The 16956-nt window shown below is 42.8% G+C and overlaps 2 protein-coding genes across 4 annotated transcripts in view; one reads left to right on the top strand and one right to left on the bottom strand.

The window, feature by feature from the left end:
* Positions 1–2708: 2708 nt before the first annotated feature.
* On the top strand, positions 2709–9654 carry LOC308313706 (G1/S-specific cyclin-D1-like). Its single transcript, XM_080760984.1, has 5 exons — positions 2709–3369; positions 4895–5110; positions 5522–5681; positions 5913–6061; positions 6380–9654. The coding sequence occupies exons 1-5, from the start codon at positions 3166–3168 to the stop codon at positions 6539–6541; spliced, it is 891 nt and encodes a 296-aa protein (XP_080617110.1). The 5' UTR covers positions 2709–3165; the 3' UTR covers positions 6542–9654.
* A 2010-nt stretch (positions 9655–11664) lies between these two features.
* ckap5 (cytoskeleton associated protein 5) overlaps positions 11665–16956 on the bottom strand; it is a 37046-nt gene continuing 31754 nt past the window's right edge. For 2 of the 3 annotated variants that reach the window (XM_080760725.1, XM_080760727.1), the window contains 6 exons: positions 16677–16865; positions 16154–16297; positions 15958–16041; positions 15218–15377; positions 14757–14881; positions 11665–14314 (listed from right to left, as the gene is read on the bottom strand). In XM_080760725.1, coding sequence (XP_080616851.1) covers positions 14063–14314; positions 14757–14881; positions 15218–15377; positions 15958–16041; positions 16154–16297; positions 16677–16865 — 954 coding nt within the window. In that variant the 3' untranslated portion in view covers positions 11665–14062. The remainder of the gene's footprint in view (positions 14315–14756; positions 14882–15217; positions 15378–15957; positions 16042–16153; positions 16298–16676; positions 16866–16956) is intronic. The other variant, XM_080760726.1, reaches the window with a different exon arrangement.

Genomic DNA, 16956 nt, shown 5'->3' with positions numbered 1-16956 from the left:
AGTCTTTTCCAGCGATGTAATGGTGATTTTGTTTTGGTGGTATGGCAATTTAATGATGTCATCTGTCTGGCAGTAGCCTATGCCTACCTAACAGACTACAGTGCTTAATAGGTCACACATGGACCATTGATATGCACGGGTCAGCAGCTTTTGTAGCTTGGTAGAAGGTGCGAAGGGGGCAGCCAATCTATTGTTGTTAGAGGAGCGGACGCCTGACGCCTGGTAAACCTGTTATGCAAGTAATTTGGGTAGCCTTTGGTGCCTCGTGAATCTAGGGGGACGCGGTCTACGAGCGTGCACCGTTTCGTACCTGTGCATGCCGGCAAAAAATGTTTTGTTGGTACCGTACCACACTTAGGCCCTCATAACCAAATGGTTCACAGTTGCATGTTGCAACTCCTTGCAACATGCAACTGTGTGGCACTTCGCAACTTTAATCTTTAGACTTCAGCTTGTGACTGCAACTTGTTCCTGTTCGCAGACGACTCAGCACTGCTGGTCTCGGACAGGAACAAACTGCAGGTTGAAAAGACCCTCAGCTCTGAACTCGGTAGAATCTGCACCTGGCTCGCTGATAACAAACTATCCTTACACCTGGGAAAAACTGAATCCATTCTCTTCGGATCAAATAGTAATCTCAAAAAGGCAGATGGCTTCTTGGTTAGAGTTGGTGATGATATTATCACACGGAAGGATCAAATTACCTACCTAGGTTCCATCCTGGAGGCCAATCTTTCCGGTGATAAGATGGCCACCAACGTAATCAAAAAAGTCAATCAAAGAACAAGATTCCTCTACAGGATCTCCTCACTGGTCGACAAAAACACCTTGAAGACCTTAACAGGAGCCCTCGTACAAGGTTTCTTTGACTATGCATCCACCTCCTGGTACCACAGCACCTGGTACCAAAGGCCCTTAAAACAAGGCTCCAGACCTCCCAAAACAAACTGGTCAGGCTCCTACTTGGCCTCACCCCCCGAACCCACCTCACCCCTGCCCACTTTGACAGGCTGGGATGGCTTAGGGTCGACGACAGAGTACAGCATCTTGCAATGGGTCTGGTCCACAAGATTAGATACACCACCAAGATACCCATGTACCTGTCTAAATACTTCCTTAATGTAAACGAAGTCCACACCCACAACACCAGAGGGAGTGCAACAAACCATGTACAACCCAGATTCGGCACAAACAAGGGGCTAAATTCTTTTCGCTCCTATGCGACCAAAATGTGGAACGCCCTACCAACAGTCATTAAGACATGTGAATCCCTTGGCTCCTTCAAAACTGCTCTCAAAGGGCACCTACGGATGGCTGCAATTCGAAACTGGCCTCTGTAAAAGCTGAATTTTTATCTGGATTGTACTATGTTTTTGTATGGACGTGGTGTTGGGTGCCTGCACATATGCACACATGGCATAAACGCATGGTGTTGTGTGCAGGCGCCCTACACTCTGTCTTTGTACTATGGATTGTACTATGTTTTTGTATGGACGTGGTGTTGGGTGCCTGCACATATGCACACATGGCATCAACGCATGGTGTTGTGTGCAGGCGCCCTACACAGTCTTTCGTTTTCTTTTATCCCCCTGTTCCCCTCACTGTATATATTTTTTTTTCCCTTTTCGCTTCCTATATGATGAATTCCTGTTCTGTTCTTAACTACATAGAAGTGTCTATTTGTTTGTCTCTAAATGTTTTGATGAATTGAACAATGTGGACCCTGTTGTAAACAAGTGTAAGGCTTAATTGGGTCGTCCACTCACAGTTAACAGTCTTTGTATTGAGTTTGTGCTTGAAATGTACTGTAATTCTGCAAACTGTTAATAAAGATTTCAATCAATCAATCAAATCATCATCACCTAATCTCCTGACCAAAAATAGCTGGATCTGAAAAACTGGATCTAACTGGACATCCATCTGTTATGTTTCTGTTAGTACTGCGTAGGATCACTCCTGTGAAGTAACGTCATATACATCGGAAGGCGAAGGATTGCCGTTACAGCGTCACAACACTACATGTTGTGAGCTTGTAGATCGGCTATTCTTTGTGTAAAGTTCCCCCCAGAATATGGATGCTGCGTGGGGTTCAAGTGGTTAACAACAACTATGGCCATATACTCCCTAGTACAGGCCTGCAAAGTTTCATCCCAAATAAGCTCTCTGCTCCCCCTATCTGCTATTGGCGGTGTAGCAGTCCCCACCACCACCAAAGACCACACTGTAGCAGACGTGTGTGTGTGTGTGTGTGTGTGTGCAAGCCAAGGGAAGGTGGGGGAGGCTCTGCACTGCACCGTCTCTTCCGTGAACGACTGCTCTGCTACCCCCCTTCAATACTTTGATGTGTTCGGTCGGGACGGAACAACACAACAGTAACGTCATCGCCCAGGCAGACCACAGAGGAGAAGAGAGTTAACAGGGGAAGTAGAGAGAGAGAGAGAGAGAGAGAGAGAGAGAGAGAGAGAGATTTTATTTGGGGGAGTTGCCGCAGCAAGAGGCAGCAGCACGCCAGCACACACACACACACACACACACACACACACACACACACACACAGTAAAACCTTTCTCCTGTGTGTGTGTGTGTGTGTGTGTGTGTGTGTGTGTGTGTGTGTGTGTGTGTGAGTGAGAGAGAGAGAGAGAGAGAGAGAGAGAGAGAGAGAGAGCGAGCGAGAGAGCGAGCGAGAGAGAGAGTGAGAGTCACTGAGTCAGAGAGAGAGAGTCAGAGAGAGAAGAGAGCACGCAGCACGGCTGTCGGACAGAGCAGCAGCAGGCCACCTTTGAGCTTTCTTGGAAGTCTCCTGTGTGCACCAAGAAAAGAGGAAATTGCGGTCACACTGAGAAAAGGAATAAACACAATTTGTGAAACTGCGGAAGTGCAAATGAGGACTCGGTAGGCTGACACAGCTCAGGCTGCTTTAAAATACTAGCCTTTTAAAAGTATTGTTTTATTTAATTTCCCCCAAGACGACAAATGTTCTGACTTCACTGTGAAAGTGAAATTGGCACAGGCTGTCCACTCGGAAGCAAATGGAACAGTAGCTAATTGTCAAAACTACTTCCTTTTTTATGTTAGTCATTCTTTGTTTAAAAACGAAACTAAAAGAAAGAATAGCTGCTGAAAGCGGACACACTTGTGGAGGAGTTGTCTGGAGATTAAGTGGAGATGGAGACCCATCATCAGTTGATCTGCTGTGAAGTGGACACTATCCGCAGAGCCTACCAGGACATGAACCTGTTGAATGACAGAGTGCTGCAGGCTTTGTTGCAGGCGGAGGACAACTATCTGCCAGCTGCCAACTACTTCAAGTGCGTGCAGAGAGATGTGGCTCCCTACATGAGGAGGATAGTCTCCACTTGGATGTTGGAGGTGTGTGTGTGTAGCCTACTGTAATAGTCGAAGCGGACAGGACAGCAGTGGTGGAAAAAGTACTCACATTTTGTATAGGCTATTGGATAGTAAAACTATCAATACTGCAGTGTAGAAATCCTTTACTTTACTTAAAGTAGGCATAGGTAGTAAAAGTACTCATTATGCAGAATGTCTGGCGTTTTCAAATGCATGAAGCATATTTTGAAAATAGCAGATCTACAAGCTCACAATGAGAAATGTAGGCTATATTTCTGAAGTGGGTAATGTATGTTTTGTAATAATAATAAATAATCAAAATCTACAAAGTTGTCAAATAAATGTAGCCTAGTGGAGCAAAAGTACAATATTTACATCTGAAATGTAGTGGAGTAGAACTTAAAGAAAAGTAAAGTAGCCTACTACAAATACCTCTACTTAAGTACAGTACTTGAGTAAATGTAGCCTACTATAGTTACTTTCCACCACTGATATCCAATTGTGTATATCAGATACACAATTCATTAACAATGGATGACTCCTGCAGGAACTATGATAAAATACTTTCACTTTCACCCTAAAACATTTGTCAAATATCTGTCAAATATGTTCAGATAGGCGTAAATGTGTTTATGGCTAATGGTTTCACCGGAATTATTCCTAGTTAAACTTATTTTCATACACGCCCACTTATTTTACTCGTTCTTAAAGAAACATTATTCATTGTCGGTAGTCGTAGGATTAACATTTTAGAATGTTACTTCTTGTGTAAGGGAGCCTGGAGCCCACGGGAAATATTTCTAAATATTTTTCGAAAACCCGCAGCAAAGTTGCCGATTTATTTTTCTTTCTTGTTTCTGTAGACCACGCGTTTCAAGCCTTTGTGTTCTCACACGAGGAAGATGTCTGCCTGACAACTTCTTTTTAGGCCCTTTCTATAGCCTATACATTAAGCCTATTGTGTTGTGTATGTAGCTTGTCAATAGGCTAATGTCAACCAAAAAGACACGTCTAACTGCAAATGTTATAACTTATTGTTTTAATTATTATTAATGTATTTGGCGTATTGTCCTTACCCAGTACTTTCTCAGCTGCATGGTGGCCAGCCGCCAGCCAGCAGCACTAGCAGTAAAATATGTTGTCTGTCTCATCCTCACTGTCACTACGCCCTCTGGTGCCCGCTGTAGATATGAAAGTTGTGAATCTCTACTATAGTACTGCACAAGTGTGAAGAGGATTTTTCCTCTTAAGGTCCATTGGTTCCCAAGGGAGTTCCAGGGGGTCCCCAGCTAAATGATACCCAGGAACCAAGTGGGCCCTTTTGGGTCTATTTGGTTCCATTTGTACACTCTCAGAGTTAAATTAACTTTGATTTTACAATATGTATTGTGGTCCCAGAGATAGAAATGCCATTAAATAGGGGGCCGTAGTCTAATTCAGGTCAAACCGGGGGTTTGAGTAACTAATGAGTATCATTTTGGGGGTCCTTGACATGAACGTTTGGGAAACACTGCTCTGATCGATCTAGTTATGATTCTCTTTACAGGTGTGTGAGGAGCAGAAGTGTGAGGAAGACGTTTTCCCTTTGGCTATGAACTATCTGGACAGGTTCCTGTCGGTGGAACTGACCAAGAAAAGCCACCTGCAGCTGCTGGGAGCTGCCTGTATGTTCCTGGCATCCAAGATGAAGGAGACCATACCACTCACTGCTGAGAAGCTGTGCATCTACACAGACAACTCTGTCACACCAACTCAGCTATTGGTGAGTTTATCTGTGAATGTATTTATTATGGGTGCTGTACTGATTAAGAATAAGATAACGCACATCCTCCGGCCTTGGTGCTGAGCCAAACTGTTAAACTAACAGATAACATGAACGAAAGCAAGGGCTCGCAACTCACTTTGTAATGCTCCAGGTAACGTTTATTCACGGACACAGCTGGACATATAACCTTTAGACCCGTGTCGGTCTTTCTCTTTCTCTTTCTCAAGTATTGAGAAAGTACTTGAGACCAAAGTGAGTTGCGAGCCCTTGCTTTCGTTTATGCTGTACTGATTAACACATGTAGTTGATTAACAAAAAAAAACGTCTTCTAAATCTACTCCTTTCTACTCACATCTAATGCTTTCTCGTTTTGCTTCACCTGCTCTCGCCCTCTTTTTCATGTCACAGCAAATGGAACTGATGGTTCTGAGTAAACTGAAGTGGGACTTGGCTGCGGTGACACCCCTTGACTTCATTGACCACTTCCTGTCCCAGCTGCAAATCAGGAAAGAGCACAGAACAATTCTGAGGAAGCACGCGCAGACCTTCGTGGCGTTATGCGCTACTGGTACGTAATGGACATGCATTAAATGTCTCTCTGCTAAGTAAAGATGTACACCTGCAACATTTTGCCTGTTGTTATTGTTGCCTGTGCTTCTAGCCTTTTATTTAAGCATATTCCTATTACACAATTTCAATATGTTTTGTTACTAATCCTTGTTTGACTATGTTCTTGTTTTCAGTCTCTTTAAAAAAAAAACTGTACTTTATTAACTATATCTCTGGTTATTCTCCTCAGATGTTAAATTCATAGCCAACCCTCCCTCCATGGTTGCAGCGGGCAGTATGGCAGCTGCGGTAGAGGGCTTACAGCTTAGAATGGTGGGCAATACCATGACATCACAGAAACTAACGGAGCGACTGGCACAGATCATCAGGAGTGATCCGGTAGGTAGATCCGTACATCCACCCATCTATCCATCCAAGTTCATATACTTACTTACCCTCAGATAGTGTGCCGTTGTGCACAGCTTACTTTACTGTACTGTAAGACAAGTGATGCCAATATTATATCACTGCCGTTTCGACCATTATCCTATTATGGCGAACCTCTTCCACGCTTCTTTTTCACTTCCGCATCCCTCGACCACCCATTTCTCCTCCATAATCACCTCCAGTGAACTGAGAACCCAACTCAAACCAAACCAAAGACTGCAGCCACTTGGTATCTGACTTATGTGTCTGTTTGTCTCTCCATGTCTTTAGGATTGTCTCAGGGCTTGTCAGGAACAAATTGAGTCGCTGTTGGAAACGAGTCTCCGGCAAGCGCAACAACAACCACACACTGTAACCACGGAAACCAAGAGCATCGGAGATGGGGATGACCTCTCGGCCACGCCCACTGATGTGCGGGACGTCAACATCTGAGTAAATGCCTGGACCGTGTCTCAGAGTTGCTCTCTGAGGGTAGAATAAGGGTAGAAGAGCTTGGACTGATTAAATGGATGGTGTACCGCTTTAGCTACTGCATACCTGCAAACACAGACATACACACAATTACATGTGTCTGTACGTGTGCTTTTGTGTTCTGGGATGCTCATAGAGTTAAGGTGACGCAGAGAGAGAGGGTCTCTGCCTGTCTTTAATCAATCAGAGCTGGACGAACAAAACTGGAAATGAGGAAACAGATTTGTCTGCGTATTATCTTCCATTCTTTCAGTACAGATTGGAATGACATTTTGGAGCGAGATTTTGTGACAGAGTCAATACAGCAGTGGGTACAAACATCTGAAGTTCAGGAAGTTCAATAATCGTGGGACCAGTGCTGGGAGACGTATTCTTTCATAACTTGGGACTGTTAACAGTTTAACAGAATTCAGAACTGTTTTCCTGACCTGGGTTGTACCTGATGTTTAGATACTGTCTACCCTGCCTTTGGTGTGGGTTGTACATAGACTATGAGTGTTTGAAGACATTAGAAGACATTTATACCTTTTGGAGCAGACATAATGCTATTTGTTGTGGCCCAAAAGTATGAATTCGCCTTTTTTAAGGTATTATCCCATTTGTTTCTGACAATGTAAAATAATATTACACCGTGCCAGCCATTTTGATCCATCCTAGATTTTAATTCACACAACAATTCATTAAAGGGAGCCTGTCATTCGACTGAAACTAAATGACCACCCTCTCTGGAGAGCTCAGGTGGCAACAGCATTACATTAACTGTAGAGTTGTGGTTCTGGTCTGCAACAGCACTGATCTGCAAAGCTTCTGCAAAGTATGGTTTCAAAATGCAGAAATGAGCCCATATAATTGCATTTAATGTTGCTCATGATTCTGTGGTTTTAAGTATGGTTGAGGATGGGGGAAATACTAGTAGGTCTGTCTTACTAAACCCCATCAACAACTTGCCTCTTTCAAAGGAAATCCGAATCAGTCTATATCTGACTTTGTCAGGAATTAAGAAAAACTGCCTCATTTATTGATTGATGCTTAAACTTCTCTTAGCTTTATACAATGGTGTTTGGGCAGATTTGATAGGCCCTTGAGTTCTGAAGACATCGGACTGCCTAAAGGACAATGGAACGGAAAACACCAAATTATTCTTATCTTTTCTTTTACAAAATCGCAATATGTGCCATTGAAAAACATGGGGAAATTGATACATTAAGAAAACATACAAATTTGTCCTGTGACGCTATAAAAGAAAGGGCTTGCAAAAATAAATTTCTTTTTCTTTTGCACATTTTGATGTTTTAGTTGTGCTCAGTGAAGCATATGTTTATGATTCGTTCAGAAACGTTTATTCTTACACCTTTACAAAACTTTCCTGTTCTTTTGGATCTGGCTTGTTTAAATACGCGCAGGGCTGCTCTTGGTGCCTTGGTAACTACTTCCTTTGGGGTGAACAGTGCCACCGGACCTTTCTTGCAAGACCTGGTCTCCATTTTGTTGATGTTCATGTTTTGTCGGCTAAGGTATGTCAGGTATGTCACTTGGAACAAACAGTTTGGATCCCAGACAGCACGCAGTGAAACAGATCCCAAACCAAACAGCATGCGATGTGTCTTCCGGTGCCACCTCAGACACATATCCTGCCTTCACCAACTTCTGGATTTCGTTGTTGTGGATTTCAGCCAGTTCCGGATCCCTTTCCAGCCTACGCTCGGTTCCACGGAGTAGGGGAAGGACGACCCTTGGTGTCGTGGAGAGAGGAGGATGGTTTGGAACTCTCAACAGTGGAGTTGCATACCGTTGGACTCCCTCACCCTCCGGGACGATGGCAGTCCTCCTTTCCAGAAGGTCCAGGGCATAAGTGTCCTGTTTGGAACGGGTTACTTCCTTGGGCTTTCGATGTGGGAAATCTGCCACAGTAACTCCACATTGCGAAGGAGCTCAGCGGAGAGGTTAGGGGCTGGAGTTGGGCTGCTCCCTGTGAAGAGGGTGTTCCAGGCTTGTTGTGCTCCATGGGCACGGGTAAAGGGATGGGCTGGACCCTGGACTGCCCAACCCAGGGATGTATGGATAGCAACAGGCCCTCCGGTAGGCCCTGCCACCACTGGCTCAATCGGGGTAATGAGGGACGGGTAGTCGGACCCGATGAGGAGGAGAGGCTTAACTTTGACCAGGTTAGGCAGTGGGAGTCCCTCAAGGTGAGAATAATGTTTCTGGAGGGCACTCCCTGGACAGGTGTGTTCAGCCAAGTCAAGTTCATGAGCAGTGAAGGCATTTTCAATCGGGTACACCAGGTCAGGTCGACCTAGGGGGGAAATGGAGAAGGCGACTCCCCCAACCTGACCAAAGGTCGAGTGGTCAACCTCCAGCACCATCTCTCTCTCCTCCCTCCAACTGTGTGCGTCCACGAACCAAACGTGAGTCAGAAAGCCTCTGGAAACACAACTGTTACTCATTGCCATAATCACCCATCATGGACTCACTGTGTATATTGTTTATACTATGACCAGCAGTTATTTGAGTTGTTTATTTCCTTAATGGTTCATTGAATTGAACTGTGGACTAATAGACCTAGTGTTTGGCCTGCCTAACTGCATCACACATACCGGTATGTGTGTTTATATATATGTATATGTATGTGTATATTTATATGCATATGTGTGTATATATGTGTATACATATCTACTGTGTATTCGACATATTATATTCATATATATAGATATATGTGTGTATTGTGTATGTGTTTGATATTATATATATAGGCTGCCCTTGATGCTCTCATCCTACACATTAGGCCTACATCATTGATGATCATGACTTATTGGGATATTAATTCTTTCATGATGTTAATATTATTTACTATTGAAGTTATTGGATTTAACTGCTATTTATGATTTGGTTTGTTGGATATGTTTACTGATGCCAAACATTGTATATTGTTTGTTCCCTTTGTACAGCACACACACCAATTAAAACTGTAAACCGAAATCCTCTGCCTCATCTGTGGTCAGCCTGGCCGGTGGCCTTGCCTGCTCACCATTTGTCCATTACACCTATACCGAGTGCCACCACTCTTTCAACAGTCTTGTAGAGGAGACGGGAGAAATGTAGGAAGAGCTACAGCAGGGATACTCAAATAGATTTACCTGTGGGCCACATTACAAAAATGGCAAGGGGCCAGGGGCCAGTAGATAAAATTACGACATTAATGATACTTGATAACTTCTCTCTTTCAATTCAAAAATGAGTAGTGATATGGCTGACTGAGTAAAATAAAACAATCTACCTGAAAATAGATAGCTATAAGTGAAGAGCAATTTCCATTTCCGCAATTTCCGCAATTTCCATTTCCAACTATTAATGCCAGCTGGGTTTCATCATTCAAATAAAATAGAATTCTGTCCGTTTAGCTATAAAATTATGTCAGGGAATAGGGATACACAGTATATGTCTTTCATTTGCATTGCATCTCCCCCACCCCCCAAGCTTTTATTTTCGTTCGAGTAATAGTACAACTCTAATAGTATTACTTATAATAATGTAATTAAAGATAACTTCATTCAGATTTTTTTATTTTTATTTCATTTTCCAGATTTTTGTTTCTTTTTTTTTAGATTTTCATTGGTGGGCCAGTCATAATGGTCCCGCGGGCCTGATGTGGCCCGCGGGCCTGAGGTTGAGTATCACTGAGCTACAGAATCAAGTCATGAATCGAGAGATCACTTGACTGCCACAGCCTGAAATTATAAGCTGCTAGAAACGAGTCCTTGGCTAATAGTTAACCTATACATTATGTTCAGCGAAAAACACTATTGTACAACAAAGTTATAAATTGGGCTTCAGACACATTTCATGACAGTATACTGTACTGTGACGATTTTACATGTTTAATATTGTGTGGATGCAATTTCTATATGATGTGACATGCAGCTTTGACTAACGCCACATGTTTCAGTGATGCAAGAGTAAAGCTAACGGGACATTTTTTTCAGTTAACTTATTTATCCGTATGATTACCCACACGTGTGTGATGAGAAAAATAAGGCTATACCAAGTTGCCATCCCTTTAAAAGAATAAAAAAAAAGAAGTCTGCTTCTTTCCTGCTATATTGTGGATTTATTTGTTTTATAAAGATGCTATATGTTCTAGGGTTTAATTTTCTCATAGAAAATGTTTATTGGCATTTGTGATATAGTTTTTATCTATAACTTGATTTCTGTTCTGAAACAAAGTGGAGATTTATGGGTTGATTGGATAAATACTTGTTATACCTCATTGTTCCACAGTGACTAGGCCTCAGTTTTGTCACTATGACTTGTCATCATGAGCCATTTTACACACATCCAGTGTTCATTTATCCATTTGTAACTCAGATAGTGTACAAATGTAGCCAATGGACGCTTTGGTCACATGTGTACATGTACACTCCCAGTTAAATTGCTCACAACTAGTGTATGTGCCAAGTTTGCCAACTGCCAAATACATAGCCGACTGTGACTAGCTAACTGGCGCCCTGAGCTTTATAGCCGTGTAGGCTAACATTTGGTAGAAATAGCCAATGGTGGACAAAGTATACTTAACCCATTTTGGTGTCAGCATTATGTTATGCTTTAGCTATTGAAAAATAGCAGATCTACTACGAGCTTGTAGGTCTGCTACAACGAACGACCGTCATAGAAACATAGCTTTTTCAGAAAACTGTCAGGACGTAGAAGACATTTTTAGAATCTGATCTCAGGTCAAAATGGGTTAAGCCAAGTTTGGGACAAAGTCTCCTGGTCAAATATTACCAACCTTGGAACCACCTTACGGAGTCCATAGAAGGGTTCAGTTGGACCCTTGGGTCCCTAGACCCATTTGCAACTTTGCCAAATGTTTACCCCAGAATAGTCAAGCAACAATTCTTGTGTTACGATGATAAAGATGGAGGAAAATAAAATGACTAGTCTGTCAAGATTAAAGAATGAGCTTTCCACTGGATATTAGTCAGGCAGATTTAACTGGAGACAAATATTTTTCTTATTATGGAGCTACATACAAATCAAAACTATAGGAGACCAGAGCTAGTTTGTTAGAAAACCCAAACAAAAAGCCTTTATTGCCATTTTCCACTATGGATTACGGTATACACATAAAACTGAAGAGCAACAATGTAAACACTACTGGCATTTGAATTAAATACAAAACACACCCCCCCCCCTTTCATTCAACATTCAGCTTCAGTAGTAAGCCTGACTTCTTATCTTCATCAGATAAAACCAAAAATTTAGTTTTTTAGTAATGCAAACTTTATTTACATCAAAAATAAAAACAATCCTTTACTTCATGCCATGCTGTTGAGAACAGAATGTGGTGAAATTCCTTCAGTTGGCCCAGGGCCATACAGAGACAAAGAGTTTGGTCATTTCAGATTCCAGGGCCGATCACAACAGCTCCAAAGTAACTAGTGACGTTGGGTCCCCCCCTCGTGAATTCAATAGTTTTGTTTTAGAGAAGAGCAAGTCCACAGCAGTCGGCACAACATGACCAAAAGGAAACAACTATTCTCCAGTTCACACATCCCGACCAAAACCATCCATCTAAGGTTCTGCTTAGTGTGAACGGTCCTGAGGGTAGATGAGATAACCTAAATCCCGATTGGCTGCCTGAAACGACACAAAACTAAAAAAAAATGGGCTGCTGCAATTTCTGTGCCCAGTTTAATCAAACCGTTTGCTTCCTGCGAGCGAAAAACGGCCCATATTCGATGCACAGCAATGGGGACCACGTCAGACAATATTCAGACTGTCGGCAAAATTAGATAAATTTGACAAGTCACCCGGAGAGAAGTTTAGAAACTTTAGATAGAGTGAGCTGATCCGTTGACTGGTTTAGCATCAGTGACTAAGGGAAGCTGGGGACCCGGTGGGGTTGTCAACTCAGCATGAATTTAAACACGTCTCAACTTTCATCAGTGTCCATTCCAAGTACATTAGTTGCTACAGTAATTCTTAATGTTTTTACACAGAGCAAATAACTTCAACCTTAGTTCAGGTTTCTCTTACACCTGGCTACAACAGTTAAGATCCTATGTGGAATTTGAACTCTGCATTTATCCAGCCAATAGCAGCTCAGCTGTGCCAGAAAGATGCATGGAGGAGATAGCGTACGGCCATGTTCTATACCTCTCTGGTGCAATGGTGACACACACACATGTGTATGCTGCCAATTATCATGGAACTCCATTCAAAAAGGAAATCAGTTTGATTTCAGAGTTATTCTTCCAACATTTGAGAACTTCTAATGCGTGGAGGAACCAGCTCAATACCATGACAGATGAATGGAATACAGTTATACAGAAGAACAGTTCTGGGAAAAAAACAAAACAAACATGGATATAAAAACAAACAAAAGCAGAGGAATGAATAAGAAAATGAGTCTATGACAGTGTTCAGTCACAAGGGGGAGCCATAGTTAACCTAAAACAAAGTGTCAGGCACACCATGAGGACTGCAATTCCAAAGCATCTGATTTCAAACTATAACTGGTGCACACATACGTACAATCATACATATATACATACATATGGAACACCCGACTGCCCCATGGCTGCCTAAACATGGGCAAATCAGATTCCACATGATTCCGGGCTCTCGAGAGAACAACAAGAATATCAGATGTGGACCAAACAAAGGGTCCACTCCGCTGACAATGGAAATGCAACCTCTACAAAGCGCTTCTTTATGGCTAAGTGGTTAGCAACCTCGAGTATATACAAATATATTGTGCCACAATAATTAACGGAGAAAGATAAACAACAAGAGAGTCCACTCCTCTTGTATAGCACAACGAGACAAGTTCGCGTATGGCTACGCTATAGTTGGTTTGGGGTACAGGACATTGCGGACCATGGGGCCGAAAATGCCAATAAGGTGAAACTGTACAGAGCTCTGTAAAGAGGGAAACGTCGGTAAATAAAACTTCCGATACAAGTATTATCCCTAGCAGATTCAGACTCATTCAACAGTTACTTTTCACATTTCAAAACAACATGAAGATGATGTAGATATACTGAACTTAACTCAGCATCAAGCTCAAGGAACATTTAGTTTGTTGTTTAATAACAGCTGAACCCGATACAGGTGTGTAGTGGGTGAGGTTATGTGTCAGGCCAGGCATTGCGTTTCTTTTGAGATTATAAATTGAAATGTATTGTTAACACAGAGGAAGGAAGGGGTGGTGTTACAGTTCAAGTGCGTTTTTTTCCCCACCTTCCTCTTCTTCCTACTAGCAGAATACAAGTGCAAACACAGAATTAAAAAAAACAAATACAATCCTGTGTTTGTTTTCTAACACCAGGTTTAGGAGAAATTGGTTGAGATCTCGGGTAGTTCCCCTACACACGCCTACTGCCTGTTCCCCCGAGGTCCCCTACACACGCCTACTGCCTGTTCCCCCGAGGTCCCCTACACACGCCTACTGCCTGTTCCCCCGAGGTCCCCTACACACGCCTACTGCCTGCCTGCCTTTATCCTCTCCAGACGTTTCTTCAGGTCGTCCAGGTTGGTGGAGGGCGAGGCGGAGCGCACGTTGGTCGGCGGGGGGCTGTGCTCCTGCTGGAAGAGCTCCCTGGACTCTTTGAGCTGCGACAGCTTGCTGTGAAGCATGTCCGTGGAGGAGGCCACAGACGGCTTGGAGAGCAAGGAGGAGATGGGGGCACGCTGCTGCTCCTCCTCGCCTAAACCCAGCCCTTGTTGCTGCAACTGGAGAGAGAGAGAGAGAGGATGAGAGGATTGATGATGCGCCGTCCACTGCTGAGAAACTTGCTATTGAATGTGAATCAATATAATGTCAGACAATAAAACTAAAAGCATCAACTACTACTACAAAAAAGTTGCCCCCGCAGCATGGAAGATAATTATGTAGACAATAATGACTTTAGAAGCTGCAAACTTTATCGTGTTGGAAAAATGCATCCAACATTATGTCGGCCTATCATTGTCCAATGTTGCTTGTTTGCAGCGGAATCTATAATATTAATGTTAATTATGTGACATCGCAGCTATGATTGTGCCCAGGGCACCTCTCTGTGGATTCGTCTATATAGGAGAAGTTCGTTTGAACCCTCAAATGGAACTAAATGAACCATTACAGGTACATGTTGCTGTAGTAGCAGCAGCAGTATATAATGTTTGTCCAACCAACCCTGGAGTTCTCCAGGCCTTGTCTCTGTCGGAGGATCTTCAGTCTCTCGTAGTAGACCGCAGGCTTCAGCTCCTCTCCGTTCCCACTGTTCAGAGCAGTGGAGTCCACGCCGTGCTGAGGGATGACTGGAGACACAAGAGGCAACAACCCGCCCTAATGTTATTTAGGAGACTCACGTAGGCCGTTTGACAACAAAGAAAAAGTGGACTAGGATACCTGATAATACTGGTAATACACCTGATAATACAGGTAGCTGTTTAGCTAGGATACCTGTGTAGGATGCACTAGCTAAGATACAGGTGGCTTTATAGAGTAAGTCATCATGTCATGTATGAACTGTGCCAATAATTAAAAAATAATTGAGTCATGGAGGGGCTACTGTGTGTGTGAGAGAGGGAGAGGGAGAGAGAAAGAGAGACAGGGAGAGAAGACAGGGACACTGTACCACAGGTACAGTGTACCTGTGGATGTTTGTATGCGGCCCTTGCCCTCTCTCTCGGACTCTATCATCCGGAGTCCTCGCTCCACGTAGCTCTGGAAGAACTGGGAGGTGTTCCTGAGGAAAGGCTCCAGGTCGGCGTCAGAGTACTTCTGTTTATACTCGTACAGCTCCGTCAAACCCTGGACAGACAGACAGACAATTAGAGGGTTGTTTATACTCGTACAACTCCGTCAAACCCTGGACAGACAGACAGACAGTCAATTAGAGGGTTGTTTATACTCGTACAACTCCGTCAAACCCTGGACACAGGCAGACAGTCACTTAGAGGGCTGTTTATCATTATCAATAATAATGCTTCAGCACCCTATGGTGGACACATTTGCAGATAGTACACATTTTCTTGCAGACAACGTTAAATGGCCTAGCAGTGGTGGCCATGTTCTGCTTCCATCGATCCATTCCAGACCCCATTCATTTTTCCCATAGATTTAAAAGAATATTTATATTTATATCAATAATTTTAAGCCTAGAACCAAGCCATATTTTTTTTTATATTTCATTATATGATATACTATATTTAATACATTTCCCTTCACATAATAAAATGTGAAGGGGTCAAATGTGTATGGTCATGATTTACCAGGAGCCTGGATGGCTGATCAATAAAATAATCAATATAGTTTTGGAAAGAAATTGAAAAATGAATGGTCCAGAAAATGGCCACCACTGCTAATAATCAAGACGAACAGTTGAACGGACCTCTTTAGTATTCTCCTTAGAGCCGATCTTCTTAAAGATCTCCGACAGGATGTCGCTGACCTTAGCCTTGGACATCCTCTCATCCTGTATAAAATAAAGCACAATTTAAGTTTACAAATCGACAGACAACTCTTTGCCTTAATGTGTGTGTACTGTACATGGTGTGTACTTTGTTTGGGACATGCATGTTCCTCACCACACGTTGGCCTGACTTCTCATTGCCTCGGTCACTCTTTCCAGAGAGTCCAGAGAGGTTCCCCGAGTGTTTGACCACCCGCCTCAGATGGGCCTCCAACTCCGACTCATTGCGGTTTTCAATCATTGACATGTGATCAAGAATCTAAATATTCACAAATAAATATAGGAAGGAAAAAAAGTAATTACCGGTATCCATCATTAATAATGATGCCCATAATTTCAATTAAATCACATTAAATATTAACTGCACAGTCAGTGGCCACACCAGTGTGAGTGTTAAAGTACCCATTTAAACATCGCCAACTGAGGAAAAACTGATATTTATGGCACTTTTCCATTGAATAGTACTGGCTCAACTAGATGTTGCAAATTGTTGTTGCATTTCAGAAAATTAGCTGAAGTTTTGAACTGTACAGATTGAATGGAAATAGTTTCCAGAAAGCATTAGCTTTAACTTTAGCACCATTATATAAGACAATTGGGGTGTGCATAATGCATATGTATATTTGTGTGAGGGGTACCTTAGCGCCTGTGAGCTTGCAGAGTGTGTGCAGCAGTGTTTTCAGGGTCCTGTGAGGGACGTCACTCTTGAGCTGTTTGAGTTTCTCTTTCGGAAAGACCTTCATGAAATTATGGACATCCAGTAAAATACGATCCAGATTGATGCTGTTGATGGTGTCCGGAAGAAACCGGATCATCCTCCACAGACACTGTGGTGGAGGAAGAGAGAGATCATTTGTTGGTTGTGAATTGAAACATTTTGGCACTTATTTCCACACATGGATTTCCATTAAATGACTA

Source organism: Protomyctophum bolini (genome assembly GCF_963924005.1).
Source record: "Protomyctophum bolini genome assembly, chromosome: 4".
In the NCBI taxonomy this organism is placed as follows: Eukaryota; Metazoa; Chordata; class Actinopteri; order Myctophiformes; family Myctophidae; genus Protomyctophum; species Protomyctophum bolini.
This window is presented reverse-complemented; position numbering and strand designations above follow the sequence as displayed.